We start from the raw sequence: 17,477 nt of genomic DNA, 5'->3' as shown, positions 1-17,477 counted from the left end.
AAGTTTTTGGCTTACCTCCATTTAGTTAGTGGGCAATTTCCATCTCAGACATCAGAAAATAATAGCATACTCAGAACAGACAGTGTGATTAACCAGTCAAAACTCCTAAGAAAATATTGGACCTGAATTGAATCTATCCCAAATCAAGATAGAAAAAGTATTTTCTGAAGGTTGAAGAAGAAAAATCTATACACCTCCTGGGCTTCATCAGCAATTATTTTTTTTTGGCTTGAAATGATGTACAGCATTACAAGATGTAGGACAAGTTCTCTGAAGGTGATTTCAAAGTAACAATTGTATAACCCTAACAAGGCTTAGAAAATTTGGAAGTGGAGAAGTGAGTCCAGAACGTAACTCAGTGAAACTGGATGGGAAAACACAAAGCTGAGACTTTGTGAGGCTTAAGAGAAGATCCTAATTCTTTACAGAAGGCTCAAATAAATATGCTTTTTTATGACAGATATCTTTATATAGGTAGGAGAGGCTTCCTTCCCATGACTCAAATTTGCTGTGCATCTCCTAGGCAGGATATTTGGATGTGCAGTATGGAGAATTTCGTTGTGCCTGGAGCCTGTGGCCTACAACAGTACATCTTAGCTTCAATAAGGCATTTTCAGAGCAGGTAAAAGTTTTGTCTAGTGACAACAGTTGGACTTGCAGGATTTCAATGGTAATTATGCTATGAAACTTACTGCTTAGTTGAGTAGGAAAAGGGAACAGTTCACAGCACCAGCTGCCAGTGAGAGACATAGTGGTATTTGACATTGATGATACTAGTAATTTCAGTGTCTGAATCTTAAAACTGGAAGTTCTTTTGTCTTTCTATATTTGTATCTCTTTATTTTGATTGCAGTAACAGAATATGTATTTTTTTTAATATATAAAGAATGAACTTACTTTCAACTTTCCTTGAGGAGAAAACCAGGGACCTGTAACAGAACCAGACATTTGCTGCATAGCCCTTTGCAGACAAATTGCAATATCAAAGCTTTCCCTACTTCAACAATCCACAGGCAAAGTCAGATCAGAACCAACAGTTTCAAGATATCATTTACACTGTGATGAAACACTAAATATACCAGAAACTTATTTTGCAAACTAAACTTTTACAGCTTTGAATGGAAACAATGTTGGTTGTCTTCTTGGGTGTAACTGTGTTCTCCCATAGGGATTTGGGGTTTACAAAGTTTTGGTGAAATGTTCATAAATAAAAGCACTTAGATTTACCAGAATTTCCCTGAAGATTTTATTATCCAGCAAATGAGTGCAAGGAATTTTCCCCTAAATGGCTATTTGATGACCTTTTGTATGTAAAATAACGAGTCGCAATTCCCATCTAATGAGATTTCGCTGAAGCAGTGAGCATATTAAAGATTAAATTTTGAGCCAAATAAGTATACTGTGAAGGCCAGCCTCGGAGTCTCTGCTGAATGCTTTGAAGCAGCAGTAAAGGCATCCTGGAAAGTAGGTGTGTGAAGAAGAGCCAGATCTAGAGAAATGTGGAAAACTAGCCTCTTTTTTTTTTTTTTTAAACAGACATGAAGGTTTCATGACGCTTGAGAATGGCTCCTCTAAGGGAGTAAACAATAGACCAAGCATCAAATGCTCAAGTTTCAATTCCACCCAACCACCAAAATTTGTTGCTTGATTTTTGAGCAAATTACTTAAGAACTATGCTTCAAGATTTCCTACCTAAAGAAGGGCTGAATATAATACAGCTAATTAAATCATCGAACTTCATTTGGTTCCTTCCTAGAAAGAAAGAAAAATCCCAAACAGAAGAGCCGACTTCCAGCAAAACTGTTTGCCTTTTATTCATGTAAAATTATCCACCCTGGCATTCTTTGTATGCTAATTACCTCTGCTGCTTGCCCTCTACAAATTGTTTTAGCATGAATTTGTATTTTGTAATCGTTAGCCCTTTACAAATCAGCCAGTACATTCAACTAGAGATAAAGTAATAGCTTTCAAATTGAGTAGGAAATTAAAGCAGCATCAAGTTAAGCTAATGAGTTTTGGCTAAAGATTTTTTCCTGCTCAAGCAGAACCTCAAGATTAAGCATTTTTGTTTCTACCTCGAGATTCAGTTACTGGTAACAGTGTTATTCCCGACATTGACCACCACAACACTTTGCTAAGTAACGGAGAAGTATTCTGGGAGAAAACAAGGTGGTTTTTAGGTTGCCAACATAATGTCATTCTAGCCTCCTTCAAACATCAACTTAAAAGTTGGATCTGTATTCATACACTGTGGATTGCTTAAAAGCACAGACTCACAATGCCCCTAGTTCTTTACAAGATGAGCCTATAGTGGCAATATTTTCTTGCTTCAAAGCCAATTCCAGTTGATTTGCATACTGATCATTAAACTTAAACTTCACTGAAGTATCTCCCAGTTCTGTAATGCATGTAGTAAGTGCATTTTTTGCAGTTCCTTAGCTGAAGGCGTCCTGCCCTTTTAGATAAATATATTCTCTGCCCTTGAAAATTTGTATAAAGATCCCAAACTGGGTCACTTACCTGGGGAATGAAGAATTTCCCCCATAAATATATTTTTCAGTGCCCAAGGTGATGAATTTAGGAGTCTTGCTTACCTAGCTTTCCCTAGTTCCTTGGAACTTTCAGCGAGGTGGTGTCAAAACTTCCTTTCATAGCTGCTCCATTCTCTCTTTTCAACCATATACATTGCAAGAGCAGTGGGGTGGGGGTGTGTGTGTGTATGAGGACAGGACCAAGTAGCTGCATCCAAAGGCAGCAGTTTTTGGACTGTGATGTTGGACAGAACAATTGGTTGTAAGCTGCCCCGTTTTGAATTACAAATAGGTTAACAAGAGCCCTTGCTTGTGGCAGCACTGGGCTTCCAGACTGTCTTACACAGATGAACCTTTGTAGCCCAGCAGTTTTGCCCTGTGGGAAACAGAACTCAAAGTCAGCACCAAAACCTTCATGAAATCTTACTTCATTTTGGATGTTGTGCCTTTGACCAAAGAATAGAATGGAGATTAAAAATACTGATGCATATGAGTCATCACACACACACACTTCAGGAAAGCCATGCTGTCTCCTACAGCTCTAGCTTGGAACAGGTTTGAAGTACCTTGTGTGAATACTTGGAGGACTTACACACAGACACGCGTTTGGTTCTATCACCCAACCCCTTCATTTGTCGTTACGGAAGCTCTTCTGATTCGGCCAACAGAAAACTGATGATGTAGGAACAGAAACCAGAAGGGGCCCCTTTTCCAAGCAGCCTTACAGTCACAAGCCTGATGTGGTCATTCGTAAGCTGTATACAGCAGCTCCTTTCTCTGCCTCATCTCTGCTGGCACTCCAGCGTGTTAGCTGCAAGAACGATACAATTCCAAAGTCATACCAAATACCAGAAAACTACAAATAGAAACATTATACTTCACTATTAATTCACATAAAATTCACAGCCTAAACCCATCAGTTTGCATAACAGAACTGGGAGAGCTTGTTCTTTCTCCAAACTTGAGTAGTTGCATATTAAGAAAAGAGAAAAAAAAAAAGTATTAGCCAACTCATTTAATGAAACACTTGGGTAAATTAAAGTGAAGAAATACATTCACATTTTAATTTTGAATTTACTTACGTTTATCTGCTAGTACCCTAGCCTTAGAAAGCATGTTATGTTACATAAAACCCCCTAACATCAGCATCTTTTCCCTCAAAAATGTATCATTCTCCCTGTATTTGGGACGTTTAAAGGCTGTATTTTGTACTGTCATTAAAATAAGGATCTTTGAGACAGACTTCCTGGGGGGAGGGGGGTGTGGTGGTGGTGAAGAAAAAAAGGAAAACCTGCAAGTTCTGGTTTGGTGGTGGAGTTTTTTGAGTATTTCTGTTGTTGTTAAAAAGAAAATTATCTGTTACGTATTTGGTCAGTTACCCCTCGTTGCAGAGGTGTCAGCGAGCGCTTGCTGTTGTTAACCTAGAGAACTCCCTGTCTTTTCCAAAGAACGAGGCTTTCTGCAGGACCCAGAAGTTAGAAACCCCCTGCCTCCCCCCTTTATTATTTTTATGTTTAATGCAGTGAGAGATTAGCTTGTCTCCCCACCTCCTCCCAGGCTGCTTGTCTGAGTAAACTTGTGCTTCAAACTGCACCCATTTTGCTCAGCTCAGTACATTAAAAGTAGACAGGGTAAAAAGCAGCTTTAACTTTTTAATAAATTGAGAATCAGGGTTGAAAACAATTATGAAGCCAGTACTCACAGCTGGAATTTTAGCCATCTCTGCAATACAGTAAAATACTCTAAAGCAGTCTACCTACCTACTACCTGAAACACATCCACTCACAGTATCTAAGCTAACTGGTCATGACCAGGATTAAAATAGGTTCACTCTTGCAATTTCTATCTTGTCAGTCACCAGAGAGATTTTTCAGCCCAACGGCTTCCAGCAGCAGAGGTTCAGAAAGCCCCTTTGCAGCCTACTTTATTTACCAAGACACTTCAAAGTTTGTCGTAAAACAGAACAACTTTTTCCCCGACGGATAAATTTTCAGAAGTATCAAGCTGAGGAAGAAGGGTACAGTTTTGGTTTTGGACTGCAAAAAGATGTTTGCTTGTAAATATTGTTACTATTATACAAACTCAACACATATTTTAGGGATGAGGATTTGTTCCTGTGTGAGATTTCCACTGGTGGTAATCCTTGGCCCTGACCCTGCTTCTTACAATTGTTAGGAATTTTACCATCTGCTTCCATGGAAGAAGTCTTTTGAGTGCCAGCATGGTTAGAAATACACTAGCATATTAGATACAGTTGGGGAGAGAAGAGAACTTACTCTCTTCCAGAACAGATGACATAAATTTAGAACTTACAATGACTTTATCTGTCTTAGACATTTGTATAGCACCAATCACCAACAGTATCATCACTAAGGCACTGGGCTGGTACTCAGCTGTCACGGGGTCTAGCTCCCGACCTGTGGTCAATTTCCTGTGTAATCATGTTTGTATTTTTTGTTTTTCCTGGTACATAAATTTTGACATTGGAAATAGGATACAATACAAAACATCCTACATCATTTACAGGAATACTGCATCATGACTAATTACAAGGTGCTCAGATGCTGAAGTGATGGAACATTAGCATTTCTGTGCATAGATTTACTACCAAAAGAAAATTATCCTGCAGGTATCAATTATGTGCAACACACCAGAACAGAATGAGCTTCAGTTCCTCTGGAGTTAACGACACACTCTTAACTTAAAACCTGTCCTCAATGCCATGATTCAAAATAGGTTTTAGATAAATGAAGATAAGCCCCCAGGGCTCCTGTCCATGACAACTGATCCAGCATGCCTTCATCTGTTTTTGCATCAAAGTCTGCTCCCAGCAACTTACAGAGCTCCAGTTTCAGCCTCTGAGAGCAGGTTTTGATGCTTTCAGAGGCAGCTGAATCTTTTTTTAGTTTGTAGTGGATTTACCTCTCCACCTTATAAAAAAAAAACCCAAACAACCCTTCAGGATTTATCACTATTCTACTGCGTCACACTGGCTGCCGAGTACGTGTACTGATGTACAAATTACTAAAAGTTCTTGGGTTGAAATAAGTTACTGCAAATGCACAGTGGCTGATTTTGAAACCACAACATCTCTACAATTTATTATTATTTTTACAAAATACCCAAAGTGATCAGACCATATTGTAGGTTACTGGCTTGCCAAAGGTTATGTTTTAAAATCAAAACCATTTCTGAGTTACAGAAGTGCCAAAAACAATCTTGAACCAGGTTTGTTTGTCGTTTTTGTTGTTTGTTTGCTTTTTTTTTTTCAACCAACCCCCATCCAACAAAACAGTTGTAGAACTTAAAACAGAAACAAGAGTTTGTGTTGGAAACTGTTTAAAAACCAACCCACCAAATCATGCTTGAGCAGAAGCCTTGTATGGCAAAGATTTAGTTTAGGGCAATTTAGTGCCAAGATATAGACCCGCTATGAGTTTACAATGGAAATACTGACACAACCTCAACTACAGTGATGCAAATGTGCCCTAAAACACTGTATTTGCTTTTATTAATAAAAGTGGTAGTGTTTACATTTGCAAGTATCTTACACTTCAGCATCACGATGAATACTGAGTAGAATGAGTTAAGTTTTGGCTGTAAGGTCAGAAATTTCCAAACAGATTGAATGAGACAGAAGTGAACGTCCTCGATCATGAAAACAAGAAGTTCAAATAAATAAATAAAACAAAACTAGGAAATATGGGTAAGCATTAGGTTGGAATGGTTCAATTAACTGCAAATTATGGCCACTAAATTAGAGACAGAAGAAAACACAGTTACTTATTAAATAGCAAGCATTAAAGCTTTATGGTTTTGTATTAAAAAAAAAAAAAAAAAAAAAAAGAAAGCTGTTAAAAATAAGACTTGCATTTTACCAGGCCACCAAACTGCATGGACTAATAAAGAGACTAACAAAGGCAATACTGAGACATTAAGACACACACACACTCCATACTTGTGCAACTCAACCATATTCAAAACAATTGCCTTTTTCCTCACCTTTTTTTTTTTTTTTTTTTAAAAAAAGCATCTCCTAAACGTTTCTGTTCATATAAAGCTTTAGGTTTCTTAGACTGCTGCCGTCTTGTATAGCTCATTGTTATTATGTATCATTCTCATTATTAGAGGAAGAAGCTTTTTATTTTCCTCCTCTTAATGGAGGTGCTTTGTTTCTCTCAGATGAGAGATTACATTCCTCACATATACAGGTTTTCCCCATTTGTAAATTTGGTGTTTACACCAACTCCTCCTAGGCTTAAAAAGATAAGGGGTTGGCACTACATTAAAGATTTTGGCTCCTGTAACTAAAATTAAGGCTCACACTGAATTTCCTTTCCACTATGTGTATCCCATTTTTATCTAGTGGAAACACCAGCCCTTATCCTACAGGCACTGGATACATTCTGAAATTGCAGGGGGCTACTTTCAGTCTTCTACAGCTCTACCAAGTTCAGGTGGCAACTTTCTAAACCTGTGAACAGGAAAGATCATTTTAAAAAGATGAGTAGCAACCACAGCTAAAGTTTTTAGATGATTTAGTGTCTTGTGGCAGATGACTAGTAATTCTGAATTAAGAGAGATGGGACAGTAACTCAGTCACATCCCCACTCTTTATGTGAAAATGGACTAGGTGATTAATTTTCATTTAAAACTTTAGCCACAAAAGCAATGAAAACTCACAATTCAGAACAGTTGCAGTTCTTAGTATTAAAAAGGCATCTGATACCTGAAGCAAATCTAGCTGCACAGACATCACTGACCACACCCTAATTTTAACTTAAACTGGACCTCTTCCCAAAAAAGAAAGTCAATACAGTCTCTTGGGTGGAGGGAAGCTAGTGTGAAAGGCAAAGAGGCAAGTATTTTGGTGTTTGGTTTTTGTTTTGTTTTCTTTTTGAAGTCACTGCAGTAAGATCCAGATCGGTTTAGGGGTGTAAATGAAGGGGGAACAGGGTGTTTGAGTAATATAGGCTAACACTGTTCTAGATGTGTTATTACAGCTGTAATTTCTGACTCTGTACAAATTGTACATGTAGGTTTAGACACATGAAAAAGTAACACACTCACAGAGACATAAAACACCTAGGTATAAAATATAAAGCAGTGTAGTAGTTACTAAAATTACATGCTCTCTTATTGCTACAGTGATTTTTGCTCTTTTTTCTTTTTACTGTACCACATGTTGTTCTAAGCATATAATTTGCATAAATTATTCAAGTTTAAGAAAAATCCACACATCTTCACTTTAAGCTACTTATATAGTTAATATAAAACAAAAAGGTTCTAAAGTATCTCTTTATTAAAAGAGAAATAAAAATGTCATTTGAAACTGGAATTCAGTGGCCAAATCCAAGGGCAGTGCACACCTTGTCACTCTGGTAGTCGTATGCCCACGCAGCGTCAGTGGAGGTTGGTGGGGTATTTGGCCCAGTCTCGAGATGGTCACCAGACCTGCATGATGCCCTATGCGTCTGTTATTGTTCTGGTTTTGTCTTTAGCAAAAAGGACTATGAATGACCAAAGACTAACATTTATAATTTGTAGCAAAATTTGGTTTATGTAGAAACAAGCCATGTTTTGCATTTGGATAGAGATTTAAATGAATTAAAGCTAAAAATTAAAAAGCATGATGCTGCAACATCTGGTCACTTGTTGAAGACCTCACTTTTAAAGTGGTTAAGTTTGCACAATTTGTACTTTTTTCTTTTTTTTTTCTTTTTTTTCTTTTTTTTTTTTTTACTAAACAGTATTTTTCCTTCTTTTATAAACCAGAAAAACTAAACTACAGATAAATTTTCCCTACCTTGAGCTAATGCTGCAGATAGGGTTGACAAAGCTGTACAGCGCAATCAAACATACTTACATCTTAGCTCATTGTACAGGTACAGCCATAATCAAGGCACAAAGATCTTCTACAAGTTATTTTCAATAAAGTTGTACAAAATAATACATTTTACAGTCTGTACAAGAATAATAATCCAGCAGTAAAATAAAAAATGAGGGGAGGGAGGAAAAAGAAGGGAAAGACTGTGAGGACTACAGTCCAGATAATGATTTTTATAGCAGACGGGATCATCAGTGGACAAACTGAAAACAGTGTGTGGTTAACTCTTTCTGCAATCACAGGCCATACGCAGTTCAATTCATAAATGTCCATGGTTGTCTTTAGACCACCAAGACTGGTTTTAAAAATACCCTTCTGAAAGGTAGCAGTTGGTTTTTGCACTGTCTAGGTCTGTTGTAGAATTGTCAGTATTTCCGTTCAAAGCCACATTACAGTCAGAGAACCAAACTCAAGTGTCTGTCTTCAAACTTGGTCTGTGACTTGGCACCTTCTTTAGTCTGATGCAGTGAATGATACAAAGTGGAGATCACGGGTTATATGATTATGCCCACAACAGTGCTAAATTACCTAAAGTTTTCTCTCCCCAATTTTTGTTTTAAGTTTTAATTTTTTTTTATCCCCAATTCTTTCAGGTGCTCCACATTCAGGGCTTTTAATTAATTAGGTTTTATTTCTTTTTTTTTTTTTCTTTTTTGTTAATAACAGTGTTAGGGAATCCTCATGGGAATGGCCTTTTAAGTGTTAGGGGCCATCTCAAACTGTCCGAGGGGTACAGAAGCAAGCTTAGAAGTGCTGCTATTGTCCAGCAAGGAGAAAAAGTTGAGGGGTGCAAATCAATGGGAGATTCAAACAGTTCTCTTCCACCCTATGTGGGCGAGGGTGGGTTTTTTTCTTTTTTTAATAAGGAGTCCAAAACACAGAAAAAAGTGCTCTCCATCACAACAACTCGTATTGGCGAAGGTGCATGCGCTGAATAATGTCCCGACAGTCATTGAAAACCCTCCGGATGTTCTCTGTATCCACTGCACACGTGAAGTGAGGATAGCAGTAGTGCCTTCCATCTCCACTTGCTGTGCTGATTCTCTGTTAAAGGGAAGAGAGTCACACTGGGTTAAAATAAAACTGACTGGGGAAAACCCCCCATGTTCTCAAAACTCAGATGAATGGTGGTTAAGATATGTACGTGTGAGTAGTGTTTCAAAAGGGTGTAAGTGGCAAAATGCCCACAACTTTTCACTCTCTCACCTAAAACATGAAATTTAAAACGACCAGAATTATACAGTGAGAAGGTCACTGCATACTGGGGAACTTCAGAGTTGAACGAGAACTAAAGAAAGTGCTATTATTCATATCCAGCCATACAACTCCTAGTGAATGTGTCCATGAAGAAAGTGGGATTTTGCCTCCGTCATTCCCTGCTTTACACTTACAGAAAGCCTCCCTCAAAACTTTATTTTGTTCCATTTTAAAATGAGTCCACAATTTGATTGCCATGCTCACCACTGCAAGTAATTGTAGTAATATTCTAAAAAATTCTATGTCTATTACAGCTTCAGGTGACCAGTAATGGGAAAGATAATGACAAGAACATTAATATTTTGCAGATGATGCATCTTTTGATTAGTCTTTATCTTCAGAAATAATGCATGGAATAAAAATCTGGCCCCATTAATAACAGCAGGACTTCACTCATTCTATTTGAGGTTCCTTAATTTTCATAAGTTCTTTTGCAATTTAATTATGTACTATGTCAAAACCCAAATATTCAAAGAGCAGCTAACAAATGGCAGTAAAGCTCTTAAACATAATGGCATTTTATGCCATGTGGATGTTTAAAGACAACAGAAAAAGTGACAGCGTTTTGCATCAGTAGAAGGTGCATAGGAACTTATACTTGAGAAGAATCACACAAGAAATACTGGAAGGAAGGAAATACTTACAAGAAATTCATCTCTAATAAAATACTTGGCCCTTGTAACTCTGGGATCCTCACCAGGCTCTGGTGTTGCTGATTAATAATAAAAGAAGTATCTCATTAAAACAGATGTTTTTTGGTGACAGTGCCTAAAAATCATAATTTGCTGTTTTCTGCTCACATATGATAGAAACATACCTTGCAAAAACTGACTAACAGATAAGACAAACCTTAATGTGTTATTTCCACCAGCAAGATTTCAGGACAACAAAGAACATGACAGGGGCCATAGTACCAGGCATTTGGCAAGTTAGAGAAATGACCACAGATAGGACTAGGGGGACTCCAGAGGATGTATTTGTGACAAGCTGTACTGTGGTTTACATCAGCAAAGTAAGAGGATTCTGGCACGATGAAAATACTAATGTATTAAATGTATAAAACACAGGATTCTCTCATTATTAATACCTCGTAATTCTCTCATTATTAATACCTCCAATTTAACATTGCACTGTAGCTGAAAGACAATGATGATTACGTCTGCTTAAGAGTTTTCAAGTCTTAGCTTAAACGATCAAAAACATTACAAATGTGATTAACAAGGGAACAATAAATTGCTAATAAAAATCTTACCATCATCTGGTGTAGTGTAGCGAGCAAATTCTGGAAAGTAGTCTTCAATTTTCGATTTCCCTGCCAAAACTTTCTCTGCTAGCAAATCTTGTTTATTCAGGAAAAGAATTACTGAAATGGTCCGTAGCCACCTGTAAAAAATTGAAACCAAATGCTCTGAGAAGGCACAGCTAGGATCATATGGCAAAAACAAACAGTCCAGTTCTGGAGACAAGAGTCACACAACACACTACAATAACTCTGAAAGGTTCCTTTTGTACCCGAATCCCAATGGTGCAATTCCAAGTGTATGGACCTTGAGTTCAGTTTGTGTGCTTCTAGTGTGGGCAATGGAAGTTGCCCACTTTCTACTGCTAATCTAAATGCATGAAATAGGTGAGTATATCCACTTTTTAACGTGCTACTCTATCACTGCTTTAATTACTTCAGCCTCAATATGGCAACTACCAATCTGTAACTCTCCAGAGTTTTCTTCAATGAGGTGAGTGTATTAGACATTAACGTCTCGGGTAGGCAGTTGTTAACGAAGACTAGCTCGGTCTGCTCCCTGAGAAGCGAGTAACACAGGCTACGCTGCTGCTCTGGGTTAACCCCCGTGGGCAGTGAAGCATCACACAGCTGCTTGCTCACTTCCCCCCTCAGTGGCAGAGGAACAGGAAAGGAGGAATAAAAGCAGGAAAACTTGGGGGTCAAGGTAGAGAAATATAAGTAATAATTAAGAGGTGAGGAATATGTGGAAGGGAGAAGAAAACAGAACAAAAGTGATGCAAGGCAATCACTCACCACCTCCTGTGGGCGGACAACACCCAGCAAGGTGGGTAACCCTCCTAAAGCCCCGCTTTCCCTTGTATTGCTGAGGATGACGTGACATGGTACTGAGTATCCATTTGGTTAGTTTGGGTCATCTGCCTGCTTGTGTCATCTCCCAACCTATGGTGCACCCCCAGTCTGTCCCCTGGGGGTACAGCGAGGGACAGAGAAGGCCCTGACGCTCTGCACACCCTGTTCAGCCACAATGTCAGTGTGTTGCTGGTACCGCTTCACTCAAAATCTCACAACACGGCACCACAGGAGCTGCTATGGAGATTATCCCAGTGAGGTTCAGCACACAAATCTGGACGTTTACTAATCCGTGTGATATAAACAACGAAACTTCAATTCACAGACCTGTTGTTCCAGATACTCTTGAAGAGGTTTAGTGCTTCCTGCAGCCGATTGGTCTGATTGTCCTCTCGTATAACCATGTTGTAGCTACTGCTCGCCACCACAAATATGATAGCAGTCACATCTAAAGCAAGAAATACCCGTTAGTTAATACCAAATTGCAGAAGAAATACCCAGGAATCCTGAAGTTCACTAAAAAGCTGCCAGACTTTCAGCTTCATGAAGGGAACAGGCTGAAACGCTATGGCTGACAAGCTTTCAAAGCACCATAAATAAACAAGAAAGTGAAGAAACAATTACAGATAATAAAGGCAGGCCACAGAACAGAAGCTGACAGAATGACAGAAAATATAGAAAAGAAAGGTACAGAAGCAAGTAACTGGAGAAAGCTAAGAGGAGAATTCAAATGTGAAAGAAGATTTAAAAGGTGTAAAGAAATTTCAAAAGCAACTCTGAGCTACCAAGAACAGACAGGGAGGCCCTTGGGGGAAGGCCTCAGAGCAAACGGCCCTTTTCATCTGCGTGAATAGTAATAAAAATAGTAGATTGCTGTGAGTTCACGTTTAATCACTCTAGTCCTCCTACATCCACTGTACTGCTTAGAGGCCCCTAGCTCCTTCCTGGGAGATACTCCCAGGATCACAGAATCCAGAGCTCTGTGTGGCTGTGCTGCTCCAGACCTCTTACACTGACTTCCAGGCTCATCTGCCTCAGACATCAACAGCAGAAGAGATGAGTCAGATCATAAGGTAACAGGAAGAGGTAAAACCCAAACAAGTCTGCTATTAATAGCACAGAAGAAAATATTGCACAGTAGTTCCACACATACATAAGTGTTCAGGTGATATTCTATCAGTAACCATAGCAAAATACAATGAATTCCAAGTTCCATTCTACTTTTAGCTATTCCATAGGATCTCATTACAACTTTTCTGCAAAAAGACAGACTTCTGCATAGCTTCATAAATATTTTGTCCAAACAAAGAAAAAGACAAGAAGGTCTGCACCAACTCTAGCTCAAAAGAAAACTTGTGTGGAGAAAGGTTTCATATCTAAGCAGAGTAAAACAGAGACACAGAGTAAAACAAACAGCTGTCGTGAACGTACATGCAACACTTCAGGATACACACAAGACTACCTAATTTAAATTATATGGGAGTTAAGAACATAGTCACCTGTCCTAAACAGCTGGGGACATCAGTGTTAAGACTCCAGGTCTCACAAAATTCCTGCAGACTTTTAGGGTCCTACCTGTGCCTAGGCTGGTGCTGTGTTAGCATCCTAAGGAATCCAGCTGACATACAGGTTACTTAAATGAGGGTGTTTGTTTATATGTTTTCAGTAAGGGCCTTCCCCTTAGAGCTGTTTTTTAAAACATTATATTAAAATGCATGGCTCCCTAGAAAAATGCAAGTTTATAAACTCCATCATAAACTTTTTCAACAAGGGCATTTTGGGGCTAGACTATACAATGCTGTAGTATATTACATACTGTATGTGACGCCATGTCTAACAAGACAGATGTTCCCTACAATCTCATAGAGCATTAATGGGTTGGTACTGATTCAGAAAGCACCACCCCTGACATAGCAATGTGGCTGCAATCATGTGCAAAAATACGATAATCTGATTTTGTGCATTTATTAATCAGTCTGTAATTGCATATTTTGTATAGGTACAAACATATGTAAACCTTCACCTGGAAGACAGAACACAGGGTGGAATTTAACACTCATATAGCTGGCAAATAATGGACAAACCCATCACCAAAAAACCCTAATTGAATAAAGAAAGGGAAGCTGAAGAAAGTGTACAAGCCATATGAAGTTATCAAACTTGAATTCCTTTCCACCTACATTCTCCCTAAACATATTCTACGCAGTTACCGAAGTTTACATGTCAAGAAAAAAAATATCTTATCCTGTATGACTGTTCAGATAATTGCTTATCAAACTACATGGAAAAGATTGCTTTCACACAGGGAAAAAATCAAGATTGGCCATTAAAGTTTTGCAGTGAACTACTTTATAAAACACACACGAGTTCTAATCATACCATTAAAACACTGGATCCATTTTCGGCGTTCATCTCGTTGCCCTCCAACATCAAACATACTAAGAAAAAAACACAAATTGAGTCAGAATACATTTTGTGTTTGGGTTTTGTTTTTTCCCCCCCCCAAATGCAAACAGAAAATGGAAGAAATTTTAGGACTTCCATGTCACAGAAGCTAAAAGGAATTGAGGATTATAAGAAAACGAACAGGTAACAGTCCACCAACATATGCACGCACAGCTTTCATTACAAAATAGAATTATGTTTACTTTCACTATCACCTACACTTGAAGGTAAGAAATTCTGGTATATGTACACTGCACACCAATTTGAATTCCTTTTAAAATCAGGCTGTTAAATTAAAAAAATTGCTTTCTATTAAACATCAACTTGAGAAATACAATCTTCTCAATGACTCAATGTAGTCTAAATGACTATAAGGTAGACTGTCCTCCAATTTACCCTGGTATTTGTCTTCATTGTATTAGAAAAAAAGAAGAAAGAAAAAAAAAAGGGGGGAAACTGGGGTAACGTGGGGGGAGAAAGTGAAGAACAGGAGGAAAAAAAAAAGGATACTTACTGGAAATTTACTTTATCCACCTGAAACTTGGTTTCAAAAATTCCTGATGTCAAAACTCTGCATCTGAGAAGATCCTAAAGCATAAAGGAAAAGTCATTGATTCAACAGAGATATGTCACATTTCTTGGTATACCCAGCAACAGAAATAAAACCTTTTTACCCCACGCTGACAGTGTATGCTGTATTGCAAAACCAGGGAACAGAGCATTATGAAGCTGCATTTAAGGTTTTGATCTTGGAACACATGTGCACATATATGGGTGTGCTCAACTTCCGAAGTACATATATTTTCACACACAGGTTTTAAGTGCCAAGCTTGGAATAGGAAGAAACATTTACAGGCCACTTAAAGCAAACTCAAGCGTTCAGAACAGCACAGACTCATCCCTAGATATCAGATGATGCATTCACAGATTTCACTGGGATTGTGGCATACAGCAAGATCTTTAAACTACCACCAGATAACTCTCAACCCCAGAAGATAGATCTCTCCTCCAGCTGTTCAGTGCTTAGCTATTAAAAGAAGTGTCTAGATCTCAGAATTTTCCGATTTTTCCCTTCAAAGGACCAGGAGCTCAACCACTTAAATCTTATAAGGATTGGGCTTTTCAAAGATAAAATATGAAATTTCCTGTAGAGACAAAAATGATAATCAGAAGTTGTAAGCTATAAACAACTGAAATTTTTATAAGCACTGCAAAATCCTATTAAAAACAAACTGCTTTGGCTTTTGTTTACTGTGTACTGCAAAGCAGTGACAGCCATATACAGTGCCTAGTGGTTAATTGATCTAGAAGAACCTAATTTGCATAGGCTGCAGACTGACTACACAGTCCAAATATAACTAACTACAAAATACCACTTTGAATTCAACTGAAGATTTTATCATTTAGAACCTAAAGTTTTGGTGTTCTTCACAATGGGTCTAAATAGAAGCTAAATTGTAACAGTCGCAGTAGACCCTTAGCCTCCGATATAAAATCAATACTTGTTTTAAAGTTTCATATCTGAAAATTAATTGTTCCAAATTTCCCATATAACTTAATTTTCAATATTTTTTTCTTGAAAATAGAATTATTTCAGTGATAAGAAAGCCTCACTTATAAAAAAACCCTCAGATTTTTAAAAGGACAAAGGATTAATTTATTCCTGAACAATTTTAAAGGACACAAACGGTTCTGCCCTCATCAATACTGTCTATGAAAGTTTTGGGACATTAGTGGTTTTGAGTTATTTATCCTACAAAAGCATGCTAGATGCTTAATTGCATTATTTATGGGCAGAAAGTTAGGAATACATCTGTGATTTTGGATTAGGAATTTGTTCCTAAAAAGATCTGCAGATTATCTATAACAAAATGAAAACTACGACTTCTACTCTGATAATAAAATATCCTAACAAGGTTGTTTTTATAAAATCTGGTTTGCAGTGGGAGCCAGTGGGGCTGAGAAGATACCAACCAACTGCATCGGAGAAAGAGCATGGTGCCTATTCAGCAAGGACAAAACATTGTACATTACTCACTCAAATGGGTATTTGAGTTTTAGTGTCACAGAAGCATGATGTAAGTCTTGAATCTAGGCAGATTTTAATTTCACAGTACATTTACATGCATAATCTCAATCCAAATGACAGAAGTAATTTTTACTGCAATACTAAGTATGTACAGTACATGGCAATACCAGTATTAGTGCCACAAATGGCTAATAGAAAATTAATAAGACAGTTATTCTCAAATACGGAGAGGGCAGATAAATTGCATAATTTCTTAATGAAACTTTCCTTACCTGGTCAGATGGTGTATACTCATTTTGTTTGACTATGTCAATCTTGTCTAGAAAACTGGGGAGAGGAAAGAAAGAGAGTAACTTTTCCTTCTCAAATTAGACAAGCTATCTAATGCTTCAGTAACTGACAGGTTCCCAGATAAGATTTGTTATATTTTAATGGCCTCAGCTTCACAAAATACTGAATACACTTAAAATTGCTCAACATACGTGCACGAGTGTTTCACCGTGCACTTCCAGCAGCACCCAGCAGAGGGCCAGGGCCAATTTTATCCATCAGGTCCGGGAACCCCATTCCAGCCCCCTCCCACACGACTGCCTCTGCTCACACACACAGAAGCCGTTTAATTTCGGTCATTTATTCTTATACATTATACAATATAATCTCCTACTGCTAACAGTAAAGCAATGACTCAAATAAATTGGCTACATGTAATTTTCCTGAAAGATGATTTTTTTTTAAAAAAAAATTATCATTGCTGTAACTTTTAATAAATGAAATCCTTATTAAAACCCAATTTCATTACAAATTCACTTAAGGGAGAGGGAACAGTGATTTTTCTGTCACTTGTTAGTACCAGTTTCTCAGTTTACTTTCTGAAGTAGCAGCAGTAGTAAGCCAAACGGGTACAAGAAGATGTATTTTATTAAAATTCATTAACGTTACCTAAAGCGGACATCTTGGAGCCTTTAAAATGTTTTTACCAATTAACTGTAACCTCCTAATTACCTTTCACTTCAACTCACAGAGCAAAAATCTCAAGGAACCATTTGTTAACTCTGTTTTATTGTGGTTTGTCTGTGAGATTCTGAGACGTAGCAAACCAGCAGCACCAGGATGGCGATTTTATGCTACTCGCACCCCCAGCCACACCGCCCAACACGGAGTACGCAGCAGGGCTACGCCACGCTCAGCCAACTCCCACTGCAGCGTTAGCAGGACATCTAGCAATGCTCCTACAGT

The 17,477-nt window shown here is 38.0% G+C and overlaps 1 protein-coding gene across 3 annotated transcripts in view; it reads right to left on the bottom strand.

Annotated features, from left to right (window-relative positions):
- Positions 1 to 5,601: 5,601 nt before the first annotated feature.
- GNAS (GNAS complex locus) overlaps positions 5,602 to 17,477 on the bottom strand; it is a 158,630-nt gene continuing 146,754 nt past the window's right edge. For all 3 annotated transcript variants that reach the window (XM_080403956.1, XM_080403957.1, XM_080403958.1), the window contains exons 6-12: positions 16,514 to 16,568; positions 14,727 to 14,800; positions 14,147 to 14,205; positions 12,095 to 12,215; positions 10,928 to 11,058; positions 10,320 to 10,387; positions 5,602 to 9,462 (exon numbers count right to left, since the gene is read on the bottom strand). In XM_080403956.1, the coding sequence (XP_080260082.1) occupies positions 9,316 to 9,462; positions 10,320 to 10,387; positions 10,928 to 11,058; positions 12,095 to 12,215; positions 14,147 to 14,205; positions 14,727 to 14,800; positions 16,514 to 16,568 (655 nt within the window). In that variant the 3' untranslated portion in view covers positions 5,602 to 9,315. The remainder of the gene's footprint in view (positions 9,463 to 10,319; positions 10,388 to 10,927; positions 11,059 to 12,094; positions 12,216 to 14,146; positions 14,206 to 14,726; positions 14,801 to 16,513; positions 16,569 to 17,477) is intronic.

This window comes from Falco punctatus (genome assembly GCF_963210335.1).
Source record: "Falco punctatus genome assembly, chromosome: 10".
In the NCBI taxonomy this organism is placed as follows: domain Eukaryota; kingdom Metazoa; phylum Chordata; class Aves; order Falconiformes; family Falconidae; genus Falco; species Falco punctatus.
The sequence above is the reverse complement of the archived record's forward strand: the minus strand, read 5'-3'. Positions and strand labels throughout refer to the sequence as shown.